General features: G+C 30.4%; 1 protein-coding gene across 1 annotated transcript; it reads right to left on the bottom strand.

The window, feature by feature from the left end:
- Positions 1-758: 758 nt before the first annotated feature.
- LOC134696044 (uncharacterized) lies at positions 759-18046 on the bottom strand. Its single transcript, XM_063557594.1, has 6 exons — positions 17909-18046; positions 11737-12075; positions 10562-10797; positions 8764-9412; positions 7424-7450; positions 759-5366 (listed from the first exon to the last, which is right to left on the bottom strand). Exons 2-6 carry the CDS (start codon positions 11936-11938, stop codon positions 985-987), a joined length of 5496 nt encoding a protein of 1831 aa, XP_063413664.1. The 5' UTR covers positions 11939-12075; positions 17909-18046; the 3' UTR covers positions 759-984.
- Between the last annotated feature and the right edge of the window lie 1100 nt (positions 18047-19146).

The following is a 19146-nucleotide window of genomic DNA, read 5'->3' as shown; positions in this document are numbered from 1 at the left end:
GACTGGGCTAATTTCTTTTCTCCTTTCTGTACCAGCCCTTGGACAAATTCTGCATCATAGGAATACCAAAAAAAAATCTGCAAGTAGAGGAGCGCAATTGGTACCCATCACAGAGACTTGATAAGAAAGTTTTTTGCATTAGAATTATCATTCCCGCCCCTTTAAACATAAATGTAAACAAAGTGAGAAGTTTAGGTAGCTATAAAACCAAGCTTCATCCACCGTTTTCTACAGAAGGAAATGCAATTCGTTTGATGTGGGTTTTTTTCATTGGAGTTCGGTATTGTTTTTATTTTACTTTTCAATACATTCCAGAATGAGCGATCCTCTTTGCAAAGGGTTAAACTGCCTGAGCCAAATCAAGGTTTTTATAAACTTTGACCCAAGTCAACTATTATAAACTTTCAATACATTGAATATATAAAAAAGAAGATGTGGTATGATTGCCAATGAGACAACTATCCACAAAAGTCCAAAACGACACAGACATTAAAAATTATAGGTCACTGTACAGACTTCAACAATGAGCAAAGCCCATACCGCATAGTCAGCTATAATAGGCCCCGAAAAGACAATGTAAAACAATGTTTACTTGAAAAAAAAAAGGTTTAAAATGATTTTTTCTAAAAAAAAACATTTCTAATCCATGCTTCAACATATTATCTACTATACAGTGAATATTACTGACCTTTGTTAGAATAAGATGATTTCAAATATACTTATTACTATTTGAAGCTAATATTAATAGTACAATCATTATCAAGATTGAACAAGAACATTTTTTGAAATACTGATTATCAAGATTAACATTAACCCAAGTATGATCATGAAATGCACTATCATACAGTTATCTTTAATTCAAGTTTGAACATGTTATTTAAAATACAGTGATGTATACTTATAAATGTCTGAGGCCTTACATAATACATTTTGTTTTATTTACTAGCTTACAAATGGTTATGATTGGTATTCTTTTTCCAAACGCTACGTTTTCATTGGTGATGGACAGTGTCTCCTGCTGTGTGAATTATTGTTGTGATTTGAATCTTCTAACAATTTCTTTTCACATTGACCATCATATACTTGCTGACTCTGTCGGTATGCATTTTCTCCCTTATTGAACATTTCAATTTCAAATTTACTAATCATTTTCTGATTCATGTTCTTGAAGTTTAGTAACCAGGTCCTCCAGTTATCATTTGAATTTGTAAAAGACATGTCTGATGGTTCCTCTGTCATTAATTTTAACCCAGTGGGTATTTCAAAAAGCGGCTTATCCTGTATATAGTGCCACAATAGAACAACACATTTTAGTTTCTCTTTATTCGGTTTATCAAAAATGTGTTCATGATATTCAACATCCAGTTCTATATGTCCGAAATGTTTTGTACAACTGAAAGCCTCTAGCAATGCATATTTAATATCCAGTTCTGTATGCTCAACATTTTCTACAATCCATTGCACTAGTTTAACATGTCCATTCCTACATGCTTCTTTCAAAAGGTTCTTCATGTCAATGTTTCTACAATATCCTGCATGCAGAAAGTACAGTATTATATCATGGTGCTTTCCATTCAAAATTAAGGATAAATTTAGTTGTTTATCATGCAACTTTCGAAATAAATAATCAACAAGCATAACATTTTTTGATGATTTCAGTTCATTTGATAACATTGGTGTTCGACATGCCTGATAGAATAATTCTTTTATGTCAATCTGTCCATTTTTTACTTCATGAATTATATACTTCACATGATTGATTTTTCTTTGTCGACAACATGTTGTCAAAACTTGATTGATTGGAATTCTGTCATGAGGAAGATTAAGAAGAATCCATGTCATTACATTGTTACTTATCTTTTTCTCCTCACATACTGTTTCCACTAGTGTTCTTATATTAATTGAATCATGGTCCATTTCTGTCCACAAAAGATTCAAACAATCAACTCTTCGATCATCGTTAAAACCACTCAATTCTTTTTTGAGTTCGGAACAAACCGAAATGCATGTATTGATCATTGCTTGATTTATATCCAAAACATAGAAATATTTGCTTAGCAGCTTTATGGTTTCAATGGCAGCATCTGCACAGGCTTTGTTCAAAATGTTTTGTTGATCAAAAGAGCAAGACCGTTTTTTTTCAAGAAACCAATTCACAAGATAATAATGTTTTTGATCAAGAGACTTGTTTATCATTATTTCCACGTCTTTTGTACACAGAGATTTTAAGTACTTTTCCAATATCGAAACAACTAAATTATAAAACTCTTTTCTTATATCAATTATAGCCAAACCATCCAGACTCAACAACTTCAACAAACCTGATTTGAGATCAGTAAGGTTTATTTGAAAATGATTACATACCAACTTAACCATACCTATTCCATGCTCACAATATTCAGGATCTACTATCTTATCACATGCTAACAAGAATAATTGCCCGTCATCAATATCTAATGAAGTTTGTTCAAACGCATGGAGAACCCACTTTGCCACATCTACCCTGCAAGCTGTGCATGCTAACATTAACAGTTTCCTTGCATCAATAGATATCTGTAAATTACAATTTTCATGAACCCACACTAACAGCTCGAAGCATTTACCTTCATAAGCTGTATTCACTATTTCCTCCATTTGTAATTCTTTTTTATCATCGGTACTAGCCCAGATGGTGCGCACTATTTCCAGTATAATAGTAGAACATTTAGCAGTATAATGTTCAGCTACAGATTTTAAAACTTCGCTTTTATCTAAACTTGCTATTTCAATCTTATTCAGTATGCATTTTAATACATCTGACTTTTTGTTCACTAAAGCTGAATTTATAATGGTAATCACATTAAACAAAGTTATATCTATGTTGCAAACAAACCATTCTACAATATAGAACTTTCTAGATTCACATGCTACTTGACATGCAGCTTTCAAATCGAACTGTTTAAATCCGAATTTTCCAACTATGTATGCAACTATTTTTAACTCTTGTACCTCAATTTCTGATTTCAGTTCAGATGTAAAACAGTTTCCAACGTTCGATTTCATACATGCTGCCGTAAGAGCTGACTGAAGTTCTACAAACTGAAAATGGCTATTTTCAATTATTAGATTGACAATATAGAACTGTCCATTCCTGGAAGCCGAAGTCAATATTTCTGTATTGTTTAAACAAACAGAAAGGAAGGCATCAACTATATAATTAGGAACATGACGTTTCTGTAAAATTGATATTATAGCAGGGATCATTTCGTTTGACTTCGTGTCGATTTGTGTTAGAAGAAAATTAAACAATTCTTGATTATGATGAAATAACATAGATGAATTCCAGTCGTCATGTCCTCTATCTATGAATGTTTTCAGACAGGAAATATAATCAATTGTTTTACATCCGATTGCAAGATACTCCACCGTATCAAACAACTGGCAGTAGCAAGCAGTTCTTAAGATGAATTCAGTATCAATAAATTCTTGGTCTGTATATCTTTCTATTATCCATTTAAGAGGGATATAAGATAAAGATGACAATGGCCTTCTCCACTTTCTCCTATAAATCATCTTCAAATATAAATTGACATCAAATGGAGTCTCATTGTATTTTGAAAGTAAGAACTCCAACACAGGCCTATTAAATACTTTATATGCATTCCATATGCATACTGTAAGAAAAACGCATGTCGGTTCATCAGCCATTAAAAACGCAATTTCTGGTAATTTTATCTGTGTAAGATTAACACCTTGATCGAGTATAACAGGTATTTTGTGTTCTGTTATTATATCCAATGTGACTTTAACATTTCTTACATCTTTAGTCGAACAAATTATATATAAAGATTTTATCAATGAAAATTTCATGTAGTTAATAGTGAAATAGTCATTGCTGGTTTTGATTAATTGGTTAAATGTTTTCAATACAAAACAATATATATCTAACTGCTTTTCTGATTTAGAAAAAATATCAAGTAAGTAAGAAAGGACAATTTCTTTGTTATTCATATATACAAAAATATAATCAATCCTTTCCATTTCACCACATCTGATCATATTTTCAGTATGATTATCTTTGTTATCTTCTCTTTCTAAAGCGATAAATAAGCAAGGTAGTAGGATAGAAAAATCTTGTTTGAATATTTCAGTATTACTTAAGTCACGTAATACACCTTTTCTATGACTCTGAGTTTCTGCCATGTATATATCGATTAATTTATCTGCCAATAGTTGATAACTATTAACTGGAATTCTCAATACTACCTCTCCCTCGTTTTCCATGTATGATTCTGGTTTAACCATCCTCATGAGAAATGACCAGCTGATTAAAGGTAAGATTTTATTGATATTTTCGTCATCAATTTGAGCAAAAGATAAAATGACGCTTTCTTGCAGTGTTGCATGGTGAAATCGGTATGATTTTTGATTTGGAATATTTATAAGATAACTTCCTTGAAGTTCCCTAACTGCATCTGATATGTTGCACTTCTTCAATTTAATGGTCTCTCCATAGATTGCATCAATTATTTTTTCAACTTCTGCAACATTTGAACAATCATCAGGTTTTATATAGTTTTCATTTATTTCTGTGAAGACTAAAACTGCATATTGTATCATAAATTTCCTATGCTCTTCCCCCTTACGTCTTATTTCATTTATTTCTTCAAGTATGGCCTCTGTTGGCCTGTCAAAAAAATTTCCTCCAAGGTTAAAATAATTGTCATTGTTGACAAACTGATAAACAGCTAATGGAAAACCTCTGACTGTACTATACCATTGTATTGCCAAAATATCATCCTCCTCTAAAATTGTATCACCATTATGGTTAACAAAACCTATCTTATCAACATAGTCTGATTGACGAACTGTTTTCATATAGTTTTTTAGAATAGCATGTTTTTCCTCCCAGCTGAGTACATACTTCTTTGAACTTAAATCAATAAACTCAAACGTTAGTAACCTATGATTATCAAACACTTCTTGACATTGTCGCTTGACAGTTACTCTGATCGTTACAATAACTTTAATATTATCTTTACTTACATATGCATGAACTTTGTCTAGAATTGGTATATCTTTCTCTCTATTATAAATACAATTTGTTTCACCGAATATGTCGTCAATCAACACCACAACTTTATCTTCTAAATTGACCATATCTTCCCATTCTTCCAATGCATTGAGTTTAATACATTTGTATGAAGCATTTTTTGCACAAAACAAATGAAGAAGTTGTCGACCCATACGACTTTTTCCTGTTCCTGCATGTCCAGTTATCAACAAGACTCCATTTTGTTTCAGCAATAATAAACCATCTGTCAAGGCCTTGGTGGTTACAAATGTACCTTCTCTCACATCGTTCTCAATCAGAGCTTTAGTATCATCTATGAAAGATATCGAACATATAATAATATGATAGATTTATTTAATTACAACCACTTTCCATCATACAAGAATTTAATATTAAAGTTGTAATACCACCAATGATTTCTCCCTCTTACTCTTTGTTAAATTTACACTTTTCAAAAAGTTGTGCAGAATTTATCTTTGTTTCAAATAACGAAATATTTAACATGATTGAAGTTTTATCCTGCCCCATACTATAGAAAAAAATCACATAACTTTTCATTGCTTATAAGAAAATAACCATTACTGAAGTTATATAACCAAATTTCCCCACTTTTAACTGTCAAATTAATGGGAATATATTTGTTTTACCTATTTTCGTATACAACTGGATGTGAAGTACACTGAATTAGTGGTATTACACCCAAAGAAGACATTATTATTTAATAAACTGCTTAATATGTAATAGTCAGTTAAATAGTTTTAGAAAAATCTAGTATAATGAAAGACGACATCTACAGGGAATTAAGCAAAGTGTCTTCTACAATCCAAACCAAGCTGCATTATTACAGAATATAGTGTGGACCAATAAATGATCACATATTTATCTCATCCGCCTTTAAGCAGGTGAATATGATACAATATAAAATTTTAGAAAGATAAATACCACTAAATTAATGGACCTCTTAGAGACTTCTTTTTAAGGTCTCTTTTTGTCTATTTTTATCTCTAATTTCCGCAAAATTTCAACTTTTCAGGCCAATAAATAAAAATAACAGGACTAAACTTAATTTGATCTATAACTATAACTACTTTCGATATGAATGTAAGCTTAAAACTTAAATCATTTAATAAAGGCATAGAGGAATAAAAAAAATGTTCAACCGGAACAAAGCTGAAATTGATCTGTAACTACTTTTTATATAACTGTAAACTTAGTTTTAATCATTTGATTTAAGCATGCACAGTTCATATGCTTTTTGTGTGTTTTCTGTGTTGCATTTTCTAATTTTGAGACTTTACAAACGATAGGAACTTTACAAACGATGGTAAAACAAAGGATTTGGATATCCATCCATGACTCGTAATCTTTTGTTTTACTTTAATATTTTATCAAAGTGTAGAAAAAAACTAAAACTAACTGAATAATTAGTAGATTGCATTTCAATTGTTTATTGATGCAGTAAAAAAGTACATGGCATAAAGGATTGGAGGACATGTCTCCAGAGATGATCATGCGGAGGTCGGAAAAGTCAATAAATAGTTTTATAATTTATTTTAAAGTGTTCGTATAGTGAAAAAGCTTGCATTGTAAAATATGTTTCAGATTTATACAGTTAACAGTTTTATTCAGGATGCATGTTTAAACTTAGTGTATTGATACATTTATGGTATCAGCATACATTTATGGAATAAGTATTATGAATTTGAAGGCATCAACATATGTTTTTGTAGAAAGACTGTTTAAATATAACACTGATTGTTCAACTTGCAAGCTAATAAATGGATATTCCAAGTATTAAAACCAGGCTTTTAGCAATAATGACAATACTTACTGTGGATTCATTATTATTCGTTGGATACCAATATTCGTGGGTTTCGTGGGTACAGGTGAACCACGAATTCAAATGTTCAACGAATATCATATTATCAATAGGCTTTGTATACAGAGATGGGCAAAACCACGAAATCAAATATCCTCGAATATGCAAGTTTTCAGCAATCCACGAAAATTGATACCCACGAATATAAATGAATTCACAGTAGTCTTAAAAAAAAAAACTAGATGACAAACAACTAATATTTACATTAATTTTCAATAATCTAATTTTGGATGTAACGCGTCTTCTGATTCGCTGAGATTATTTTGTTATTAGCCCATAGACATAATTTAGTCATGTGACCGTGACGTCATCAACGTATTTTGATGGTTTTCTACGGTTTAAAATGGAATTTAGAATTAAATTATTAAGAAATGGCTGTAATATTTTTTCTGTCAATGAAGAAATTACTTAAAAGATTTGGTACACACTGAATAACGCGCTACGCATTCCTTAAATAGGTATTAGTATCTAGATTACAGGTACATATTTACCTTCAAATCTTTTTTGTTTACTGCCGACTAAAAAAAATATATATATAACAGTTGTAAAATGAGCTGTTAATCTACTACACAAAAATATTAAAGTAATGTCAGTTAGACAAATTGCAATATTATTTGGCTCCGTGACAAGTTACGTAGTATGCCACATTGCTTTAATGATGTTAATAATGAAATAAAATCAATATTGAAAAAACAATAGTCTTGGCCTCGGTTTTGTAGGAACAGTTGTTCAAGGTATGAAAAATAACCAATGTGATGTATTTTCTTGTACTATAAATAGCATCTATCGGGCTATTTAAAACATGATTTACCTATCTTATCGAATGAAACAAATCTCCAGCAAATTGGCCCTCCCTCTTTCGTTGTAGAAGAGTCTAAAAACAGCACAAACAACATTTTCCAAAAGACCAAAAAGGTGAAAAAGTATATTTAAACAAAACGCATTTGACTAACAGGTCGACTAACAATTAATGTTCTTTACCCTGCTGACTGCCATTGACGATTGCCAAATAAAAATTGATCACAAGATGTAACAAAATGGATCTTAATATAAATTTAATACTAAACAGAAAAAAAACTTTTTAACTTGTGGCCACGATGTTAGGCCACAAACATACGGTGTCAATATTTTTTTAGTACACCAGATCCGGATTTCGACAATAAATGTCTCTTCGGTGATGTTAGAGATCGAAACGGTATTTGGAAGGCCATATAAAAAGTACCCTCATTTTTAGATCCTAACTCTTGAATTTTAAGAGTCTTTATAGGATCATATAAACCGGAGGGAAACTATGATACAAGCCCAAACGAAATAATATAAACGAGTCTAAATTGAAAACTACGTTCAAACCTATTATTGCGTTGGATAAAAACCGCATTTTTTATACGTGTGCATGTTAAACAAATTTCGTTGTAGAGGGGTCTAAAAACAGCACAAACAACTTTTTCCAAAAGACCAAAAAGATGATAAAGTATATTTAAACAAAACGCAGTTGACTAACAGGTATATACCGGTATATATAAAATACGGGTGTGGACAAACACATTAAATGATAACAAAATATTTCCTTTTTATCTAGTCACACTTAAACAGACACTACAGCCCACAAGGCGCTTTAACTTATTCTAAATCTCAGAAGTGCATTGCAGTTTCTTTTGTTCAAAGTAATATTTTAACGGTTATTCGATGGCAAATCAATTTTATAGATTTCAATAGGTCAAGATGATTTCTGTACTGTGCAATATCATGGATACAGTACTTGGCTTAATATTGAATATGGTTTATAATGACTAGAGAAAAATACATCAACTGAATACTGAACCAGTCTTACCTGATGTGAAATTAGTAGCATGTAATTCTTCTTTCATATCAACAATGTTTTTTTCACAAGTTGCCAACTGTTCATCATGTTTTACTAACTGTCCACCTTGCTTTGTAATCTGTTCATCATTTTTTACCAACTGTCCACCATATTTTGCAATTTGTACATAATGCTTTTCTAACTGTTCATCAATGTCTTTAAACTTTTGATCAAACTTACATTGTAGACTGACTAAATGATTTTCGATCTGATTTTGTTTCTCGACAGCTTTTTCTTGTATATCCTTGATTATATCTTCTTTCTTCTCTATTTCTTTTTTAAATGCTTCAACCTTCTCTAAAGATTTATCTATGAATCCTTTGTGTTCTTTAAGTTCAGCTGTAATTTTCTGTGCCTCAGTTTCACCTTTTTTAAGTGAATCATTGAGCTTCTGCATTTTGTTCTCGTGAAGTGCTTTACAATTTTTTTGATTTTCCATTGCTGTTATAAGATCTTTGATCATATTGGTTTGCTCCTCTTTGGTTATTTGTAGGTCATGAACATCTTGTTTACAGTTTCTGACAAGGGTTAAAATATCTGTTAAAGATTTATCCATAACAAAATGTAATACAGACTGCGCTTCAATCAGTAGTGATGGTCCACCAAGACGTCCAATGGCCTTTAAAAATTATAAAAAAATATTAAAATCAGTTTACAAACGCATAGATCGATGAGGTCAAAAGAGGATTCTTTTATAATGTTTGTACAAAAAAGAGCTGCTTTGTTTCTGAAATTACATAAAAGAAAACTTATTCAAGCATTCTAAAACTATGTCATTTTGTTTTATAAATGAACAGCTTGGAATAATGTTGACAATCTAATGCAGAAAAAAACCTTGTGATATCACCAAAACGTTATACATGTGACACAATTAACGTATTTGCATTCAATTGGCAGTTGCACGCATATAGTTTTTTGTAAATAAAAATATATGTTTACATGAAAAATATTTTGCACATGTTATAATCATATCTTTTGCAGTAAAGTTGTTGTTGCTCGTATCTAAATATTTACAACAAGATTTCAAAATAATGTTATTTTGGCAGTGTTTGCTGTTTTGATATAAATGTAAGAAGTCCGCCCGAATGCAAATGTGTAAGACAAAACACAGACGTCCGACATTTTATCGATGTTATTTGATAGATTTATACTACTTTCTGATTTCTTGAATTCAACGGGAAAAAAATGGCCGTATCATACCTTCTCCGTTGCATTTTATAAAAGATAAAAAGATAACCGGCATAAACAAACTAGATATCAACAACTGATAGTATTGGTGACATCATCGACAAAAAATCGAAGAATTTACTATTTCAACCAACGCATGCTGATAATTTTTTTACTTGATTTATTATTATCGTCAGAATTATTGTCATCGAGTTCACTATCAGTCCTGACATTATTGTTATTTTTCCACCATTTAGTGAATCAAATTTGAGTCATTATGTTATTACTAAATCAAATAGCATCAAAAAAGAAACTTCCAATGAACATTGTTCATAAGGTTTATTAGCAGTCACACATTAAATACAAGTATCTAAAGTTGTTTCATGATCAATCGGGAGGAAATTGCATAAGACTTTTGTATAACATCGAATTGTCATCGTGATGCATAAGCCAATCTTTTGTTTCTCAAATTTGTCCTTATAATTATGAGCTGGATTTTAAAAGTGGATACTAGCTTATGTTTAACATGCACAAAGGTGTCACCACAAATCTAATATTTGGAGTAGTTTGTTAGTATAGTGGTCATAATCTCGATACTTACAACTTCTAAATCGCCCCAGTACTGACTAAAATCTGAAGGGGACAATTTCCCATCTTCAGTATGTGCTAATTTGTTTCTGTACCATTTTACTCTAGCAATGTCTGCACTGGTACTTGTATCACCCGGAATTGGTAAGTTATCCCAACCGGTAACAGGGGCAGTTTCACGTGGTCTCATGTTCCGTAAAAGGCAAACTATCAGTGTTGTATCAAAATCATCTGATCTAACATTACTTGCTGTAACAAATATATTATGTCATAATTTAAATATGGGTTGGATATTTTCAATTTCAAAATAATGATATACCAGACTGACTTTATCATTATCAAGCCGATAGCAGGTGATATATTCTCACGAGTTGTTAAACCCATTTCTCTAATGGCAAAAATTCTCCATGTGTTAATAGGGAAATTCTGCAATTTGATTTTAGAACCTTTACAGTCAAACGATATATGTTTTTCTCCTTTATCAGACGTATTTAAGCATTGTGTATGCTTCAGAATTAAATCAAATTTGACGACATAAAAAATTTCATGCCAATCATGCGATAGCTGTGTACTTTAATGAAGAAACCACTTTTCTACATTTCCAAGGTGACAAAGTAGTTTGTGTTGACCTTTAAAAGTCATAAATAGCATGGCAAGCAGCCATTGCAATTTTACAATTTCGAATCACTTTGCAGGATAAGTTAACCAAATATCTCTTATCACAGAATACTGACTACTGGGGTGGTGATATCCTTGAGGATTATTAATCTACTAGCGAGGCATCAACCCAGTGGTAGGAATAACATTAACGGTACCAATTTACCAATAGAACAAGGAAAAATATTACACAATCAGATTTATGAATGAAAATAAACTCCCTTTAGCTTAAACAAGCCAAAAAGAACCAATATGACAAATGACAAATTACACATATATGTGAATTGTCATTTTTAGTTTATTTCAACTGCATAATTTAACATGTTTTTACACTATATATTTTTTTTAGCAATTTCTGTATTTGAATAGGGAAATACTGTTCAGTTTCATTTTCAAAAGCTTTGCATCATGCACATCCACCCTATGTCCTAGCTACCATTTTAACGTTCTGTGTCTTTAACGCATGATCATTTAAATTATATCTAATCTGGTTCATCGTAAACCCCAGAACTTAAACAAGCTCCAACTTACCAGGACTTGGGTATAAAATTTTAAGTTGTAGTTGTGATATAAAACGGAGTCCTCTCAAAGTTGTAGAACTATTGGCAAGTTCGTTGGAAAGTCCAGCTGGTGGATGGACTAAATCAAAATACGCCCTGACAGCCTTTGAAGCAATCTTTAAGTTCAGGAAGTAAAATCTCAGGAAGTTTGACTCTTCTACTGTTAGACTCATGTTGGTTCATCTGCTAGTATGTCATCGTCGTTTTATTCTTGTTTTATTTATAATGGTTTCATCTATAAGTTACAGTACTGCCCTCTTACACCACTGTAGTCACTATGTACAACTACATCTTGTCTTTCAGAATGATCCTACAATCGAACGAACTCAAAATTATAAGCAATATACATTATAAATCAGGGGTTTATATGAACCATGCTCGGGGAACCATGATCAAAAGTTTAATGCAAATTAAAACACTGTTAGTAGTACTCCAAATACTTATCATGCAATTTACAAATTAACATATTAAAAATGACAAAGCACAGCTTGGGGAATCTCGCGTGATTTGATGTTGGGATATATCTTGACAATGATACTTGTCAAAGTTTAAACACAGGTCAATGAAATGAAACAAACGAAGTTGATTGTTGTGATAGCCATGCTTCTATAAATCCTAGTTGTTCGCTGTCTGTGAGAGTTGTTTTACATGGTTTATTGTTTTAGGATAAACAGGCATTCAGTGAACTCAATATTTATATTATGGAATTTCCTAATTTAATTAAAGCTGTTTTATGAAAATCTATATTATTATAAGATAACATATATATCTAGTAACACTTCGCAAGCCCATAGTTCTAAAAATTATACATTTGCATAACAATGCGAGAAAAAAACAAAAAAAAATAATACAACTGGAAAACAATATTTTTGAAAAATGATAAGCAGTTTCGATTTTTTTTCATTCTAAAATGCTATGTTTATTGTTATGTTTATTGCAATTTGCGATATAATGTTTGTACAGAATGTTATACAGGGAGACAATCCGTGTAGTCTTATTTGCCATACTTTTGTTAAACATGTTATCGTTCCTTAAATATAGCATTAAACATCTTCTTGACGACATTATTGTTGTCAGAATTGATTACAGCTCATAAGTACTGTGCCAAATTGAATCAAATTCTACTTTTAATGAAGAATATTTTAAAAGTGTTTATATTTTTTCAATTTTATGTATAACATTCAAAGGCGCGTCAGTCGTAAATACCAAATTGTAAACCTGATAGCTATGATGCGTTTGTTTCATATCAGATACGATTGTCAAAAGATTTGATAAAAAGTTGTAAATAAATTTAATCGAGACAGAAATAAATATATCACTATTTGTTTAAATAAAGCACTATCCTTTAAACAAACGCAAGTCAGCGAATATGTGAAAACAAATTACTGTGAGTATTTTATATGATTCTTTTTTCTCTTTTGTTAAATGATGTTGATTTGGGAAAACAACTAACTTAGTTGATATTTGATTTTAAACCCGAAAAAAGTAAAGATTCAAATATCATGAATATTGTGTTGTGAAACAAGGTCTTTTTATAAATACTATCAGTATGTCAAGGTGATAAGAAACAGCTGACAAAAAATACACGACCTATTAACAAGATGAACCTCGGTGTAAATGAGTAATTGGCACACTGTTATTTTATATGAGAGGAAACTGTCAATATAAGCTTGAATTGTGCATAATGAATCAATTGAAATCACAAAATGTATTATAGACTTTTAGATATATTGGTTCTAGTTGTCTAGAACAATATTTAAATTTAAGTTCTATTTGAATGGAGGCAAGGTCTTTCTTTCCATATAAATATATTAAACATTTTGTAAGATAAAAGATAATTCATTGAATGATAATTCATTTGATATTATTCCAATTAAATATAGTATACAAGCTAAGAAAAGTTCACAGTAAGAACTGACAATTGTTTTACTATTTAAACGCATATTCTAAAACGAAAAAAAGGGGGACATTTGTGATTCCTTGTTTCCCGAGTTATTAACTGAATGTTGTGCATGTTTGGCCCTCGACTATGTTGCTTCAATTCTTTCTTTAAAATAACTAAAAAAAGCACCAGAAAAAACGGATTTATCCGGATTCTAAATAATGTGATCAGGTAGGAATTATATTCTCTTTTGTTTGATAACATCTGGATATCAGTCTGATATAAGCTAAAAGTTGTTTATAGAGGGTTATACTTGTAAAACGTCACACATATATTAAAACGTTCAACAACACTTTAAGGTTGTTATTTATTTGGCAAACGTTTGGAGGCCAGTAGTGTAGTCCCTGAAGATGAATCCTCACCTAAGGACATTAACACTGGGCATTTTTAACAGTTTGAATAACAATATATTAAATCTGATTTCTGCAGAATTAAACCTACATTATAAAATGCACCTCAAGACAGGTAAGGTAGACCATATAAAGTTGTATAATGTTGATGATCAGTAATATGCTTATCATCTTAATACATGCACTTTCATTTGTTGATTTGAGAAAAACTTAAGTGTTTCAGTCATTTTTTATATAAAACACACATTTGATTTTTTACAAAATTACCAGTCCTTGAACATTTTATTCAATTAAATGTCTAATTCAGTAATACATATATCCGTGGATAGCTTTCCATGGTTCTCTCTAGTATTTTTTTGGCAAATTTTTCTGTCATGTGAAAATAACATTGTTCCCTAAAATTAAAGCACCAACGATACCAATGATCTACATTTATAACATCTTAACACTTTATGAAAAGTGACTTCAATGTAGTTTGGAACGATAACAAAGAAACTGAAGAATACCAGAGGTTAAAATGTCAAAAAATTTGTTGATTTGTTGTAATAATATTAGTAAGTAAAGCTTTATTAATTACCTATTATTCAAACATGGACAGATATGGGTCCGATTACTTTCAATGTAATTGATTAATTACTTTGTCATTTGTATGATTAAATTAAATTAACGATTACATCATTTCTGAAAGTGTCTGATTAAATTAATGATTACACTGGCAAAGTAATCATGATTACATCTGATTACAATGAATAAAAAAAACAAACAAAAAAAAAACTTTTTGAATGATGTGAATGAATTAACGTTTAATATATAACTATAGCACTTTTTCAAAAAGGATTTTGTTTGGTATATTATAAAATGACAACCTCTTACTTCATCTTTTTAATAAACCACAAAAGTTCACTACATACATACATGAACATTGTGTCACCCATTACACTTTATCATAAATTAATTTATCTCTCAATTATTTTGACTGCAATTTAATCTGGCTTTCTAAAGAGTTTGCTGTTTGTCTTCTGACCTCTTCCAGACTTTGTATGTATTTCAAGGTGCAGTGTATGAAAGTTAAAATATGGATGACATAAAGTTACCAGATAAAAACTATGTAAAATTTTAATAGAATTGTTTAAACAAATTGTTAACAAAATACAATACTATAAATCAATGCATTTTACATGTCCAGTCCACAATGGTCCAAGTACATACCAAAATCTATTTATTTTAAGCAAGATATTTGTCCAACTTTTAATTTAATTTGTGCTAATTAGATAAATTTTCACATGTCTAATTAATCTTTTATCATATACATTGTCCTACAGCTACTTTGTGAATACTCAAATGGTAATTGTAATGATAACAAACCTTAATTGGTTTCCTACCTGTCAATTCAGAGTTGACAAAAATCACAATATTAACAAAAGATTATAATTCAGGGTTAAAGAAAAGTATAATTATAATACTTAAATATAATAATTTTTAACCAAACATATATGTACATCTTTAAATTGTAAATATGTGAACAATATCTTTTTCTAGATATATAAAATTGTATGACATGTCTCTTCTTAGGCTAATGATTGCTTTTATTAAAATACTGTTACATTTTATTTTTTAAATGAACTATACAAATCAATTATAAACATGCTTTAAAAAGTAAACTAAACTATCTTAACTTGTTGAATATCATTCAATAAGAAGAACAAAAAGGTTCATTTATTGACCATAAACACAGTTCAAGATTTTTTTCATTGTAATCAGAATGTAATCATAAAGTAATCAGGATTACAGGGCATTTTGAAAAGTAATTGATTAAATTAAATTACATGTAATCAGATTTTTAGCTGATTAATGATTACAATGATTACTTGGGAAAATGTAATCAATTACAGCTGATGAACGATTACAATTACAATTACCCCAAGTCTGAACATGGATGAGGGAAATCTGGAAAGAATCAGACAATAGTTCAATGAATGCAGTTTTTATCAATTCTTTTAGAAGTGCATGTTTTTTAGAGGCCGAAATTTTTTTAGGTCGAATTTGTTAAAGTCCGAGTTTGCTATTGGCAGGTCTTCAGGTAGTCGTATATATTCGTGTACATGTTATAAATTTGTACAGGTTATTACTTGTATAAACATTTTATACAAGTGATTACTTATATGAGGCCATCATTCAAGTTATTACCTGTACAAATAAAATTGTACAAGTAATTACTCGTACAATTTTTACTGAGAAAAAGATAAAAACTTTTACAAACCTTTATTCTACCTTGGCCTATTTGATGTACTCACCAAATCGTGTCCCTTTAAACAAATAATACAAATAATTTTGAATTGATGACTAAGACCTAAAGGTATAAACTTCAACATATGTGTCCTTTTATGTAACAGATATATGAGTAAAAAATATCAAAACTAAGGTGTAAAGGTGCAAAACAGTGTCGAAAAAATATAGTATGATTAAATGATTAACTTGCGGCATGACAGTAAATTTTCTAACAATTCGGTATGCCCACGCTTAAGATACAGAGAGGATATTAGTAACGCAAGGAAGCTGAATTAAGAGGATTTGACAATGTTGGACATACCAGAGAACACTACGGTTAACGACATGAAATCAATACAACTGCTATCATAAAGTGGTGACCAAGGGCATGTTCACTGAAGTTATCGGGGTGGCTTTAAGACAGGAACATGTTAAAACAAGAGATTAAGCTTCTTGTGTAATTTCAGTTTTCATGCTTACTTGTCTTGTACAAATAAATGGATTATTTGATCTATAAGCCTTCAATTTTGTTTCCAATACATGATATTACATATGCATTTTTTTTATTATGATTTATGTTTGAAAATAAATGCTAGAATGATTTTATTCTATTTTTGCTTTTAATGACGTTGTCACTATACAGCAGCAGTCTTTACTAAAGTGGCAACAATCTGTTCAGCTGAATTTGCTCAAGGTGTCATGTTATCTGATGTTGTTACTTTGCGTCCGTCATTTGTCTGTAATATTTTAACATTTAAAAATAGTAATACACTGAAACAAATAAGAAACAAAGACAAAGTTTGCACTCTTTGGTTGGTAGCCAATGTTTTTTTCGCATATTTCAAACGAATTTGCCTGGTTTTTTTTTACCACTTCTGGTTAATATGCCTCAAATGTCATAATATTTGCCATTTGGGATATTTTGTTTTAACCCTCGCGAGCATCTTCCTTCCAAAATATTTCGGATATGACGAAACATAAAGAAAGCGAGCTTATGAGTATAAATACATTTATAATTCCACCGGTTCTATGATAATATCCACATATCCTCAAAATTAAACATAAACATCATTACAGCTTACAGGTAAAGAAAAAGATTTATACGCACCTTTACAGAAAGTTTCAAATCAATCGGTGTAACTAGTATTTACTAAACAGATATATCATGTTATGAAGGGGAACTTGCGAAAAATACCAGTCTTTGGGCAGCATTCCACTTGTTTAGCGGCTCGGGAAATTTCACAGTCCCTTGACTGGTATTTTTCGTCAATACCCCTCCATAACATGATATATCTGTTCAAAAACATTTAAAGCGAAAGAAGAAACCAACATAACTGAAAGATAATGAGTTGTACAATTTATTATCTTTTTCTCAACACAAAAATGTACAAGTAATTACTGGTACAATTATATGTGGACGAGTAATAACTTGTATGATGGCATCATACAAATAATTACTGGTTCAAAGTTTTTGTACAAGTTATAACCTGTACATAATGATAAAATGTACACAAAATATATACGTTAAGTGTAATATCTATATCGCAAGTGGGATTGCTCTAATATAAATAGGATAATTATACCTGTACAAACATGAACAGAAGGTCTGCTTTATATAAAAGTACTTTGTCCTTTGATCTTCTACTTGTGATTTTCAAAAGTGATCGTTAATCATTAATGATGTTATCAAGATGGAACGACCTGGCAATTTCCGCTTTCGTTTCCCATCTGATAATTTATCTGGTATCTTTGCGTAGTGTAATGTAGTTAAGTGAGACAGCGATCAAGGATAAAGTGCATCACAACATAAAGTCAGTCGAGTGTTTTACACAATAATCGATTGTACTATTTTTAGTAAGTCACGATTTTAACATAAAACACAACGTTGGCATATACATATTTCTAGCTATATGTGTACACAATAGAGGTATCTGAAAGTCTAGATGTTAAGGTTGCTACATAGGAGAAGAATAATTGTGTACATACAATACAAAAAATTATAATGTGTGTACGGTATGTATATTTGAACTTATACATGTTAATATATGTTTTAGCAGATTTTGTTTTACATTCATCTGACAGTGAGACACTTATATAACAATATATACATGTACACTGTCTATAGAATATTTATCATGTGTTCATTGAGAACATGAGTAATTATTTGAATATAATGATGAATATTAAAAAACTGTATGTGTCTTCAGTATCATTTTGTGTGCAAATTGTCCATTTAAATTAAACGTGTTAATTGAAATAAAATTATAAAATGTTTTTTTTTTATATTATCGCACAAATGTTGTATTTTTGTAGTCAAAACATCAAACTTGAATTGAAATTAACATGGTGCACTATAGCAAATATATTACAAACGATAAATTGGTAGAACTTCATCAAATTGGTATTTTTTTCATATTATTTCCGTTCTGTAAAGCTCTAATTCAAAATGTGCATTATTTAAGTCAACAGAAATATTTTCCTCTTCTTCAAATGTACTGTGTGGCCAACATAGAAAATCAATATTAGATAAACTAATAAACTTTACTTGTTTTGATTTCTTTCCACACCTTTTTCATTTAATATTTTGGACGCATGCACTTTTTTCTCGCCAGGTTTTTCAAAATATGTTTTTAGAGAGGTTTCTGATTTATGTCCTGTAACTGTCTGCATGGACTATCCGCTGCGTCAAGAAGATGAACAGAAGTTGCTCTGCAAGAATGATAAAAATATATCTGAGAAAGACTTCCCATTTTGTGTTTGCAAATTTAATTATCATGATTATTACCCAGAGTTATATTGTTATATCAACCCATTGCATTCT

This window comes from Mytilus trossulus, chromosome 14 (assembly GCF_036588685.1).
Source record: "Mytilus trossulus isolate FHL-02 chromosome 14, PNRI_Mtr1.1.1.hap1, whole genome shotgun sequence".
Taxonomy (NCBI): Eukaryota; Metazoa; Mollusca; class Bivalvia; order Mytilida; family Mytilidae; genus Mytilus; species Mytilus trossulus.
The sequence above is the reverse complement of the archived record's forward strand: the minus strand, read 5'-3'. Positions and strand labels throughout refer to the sequence as shown.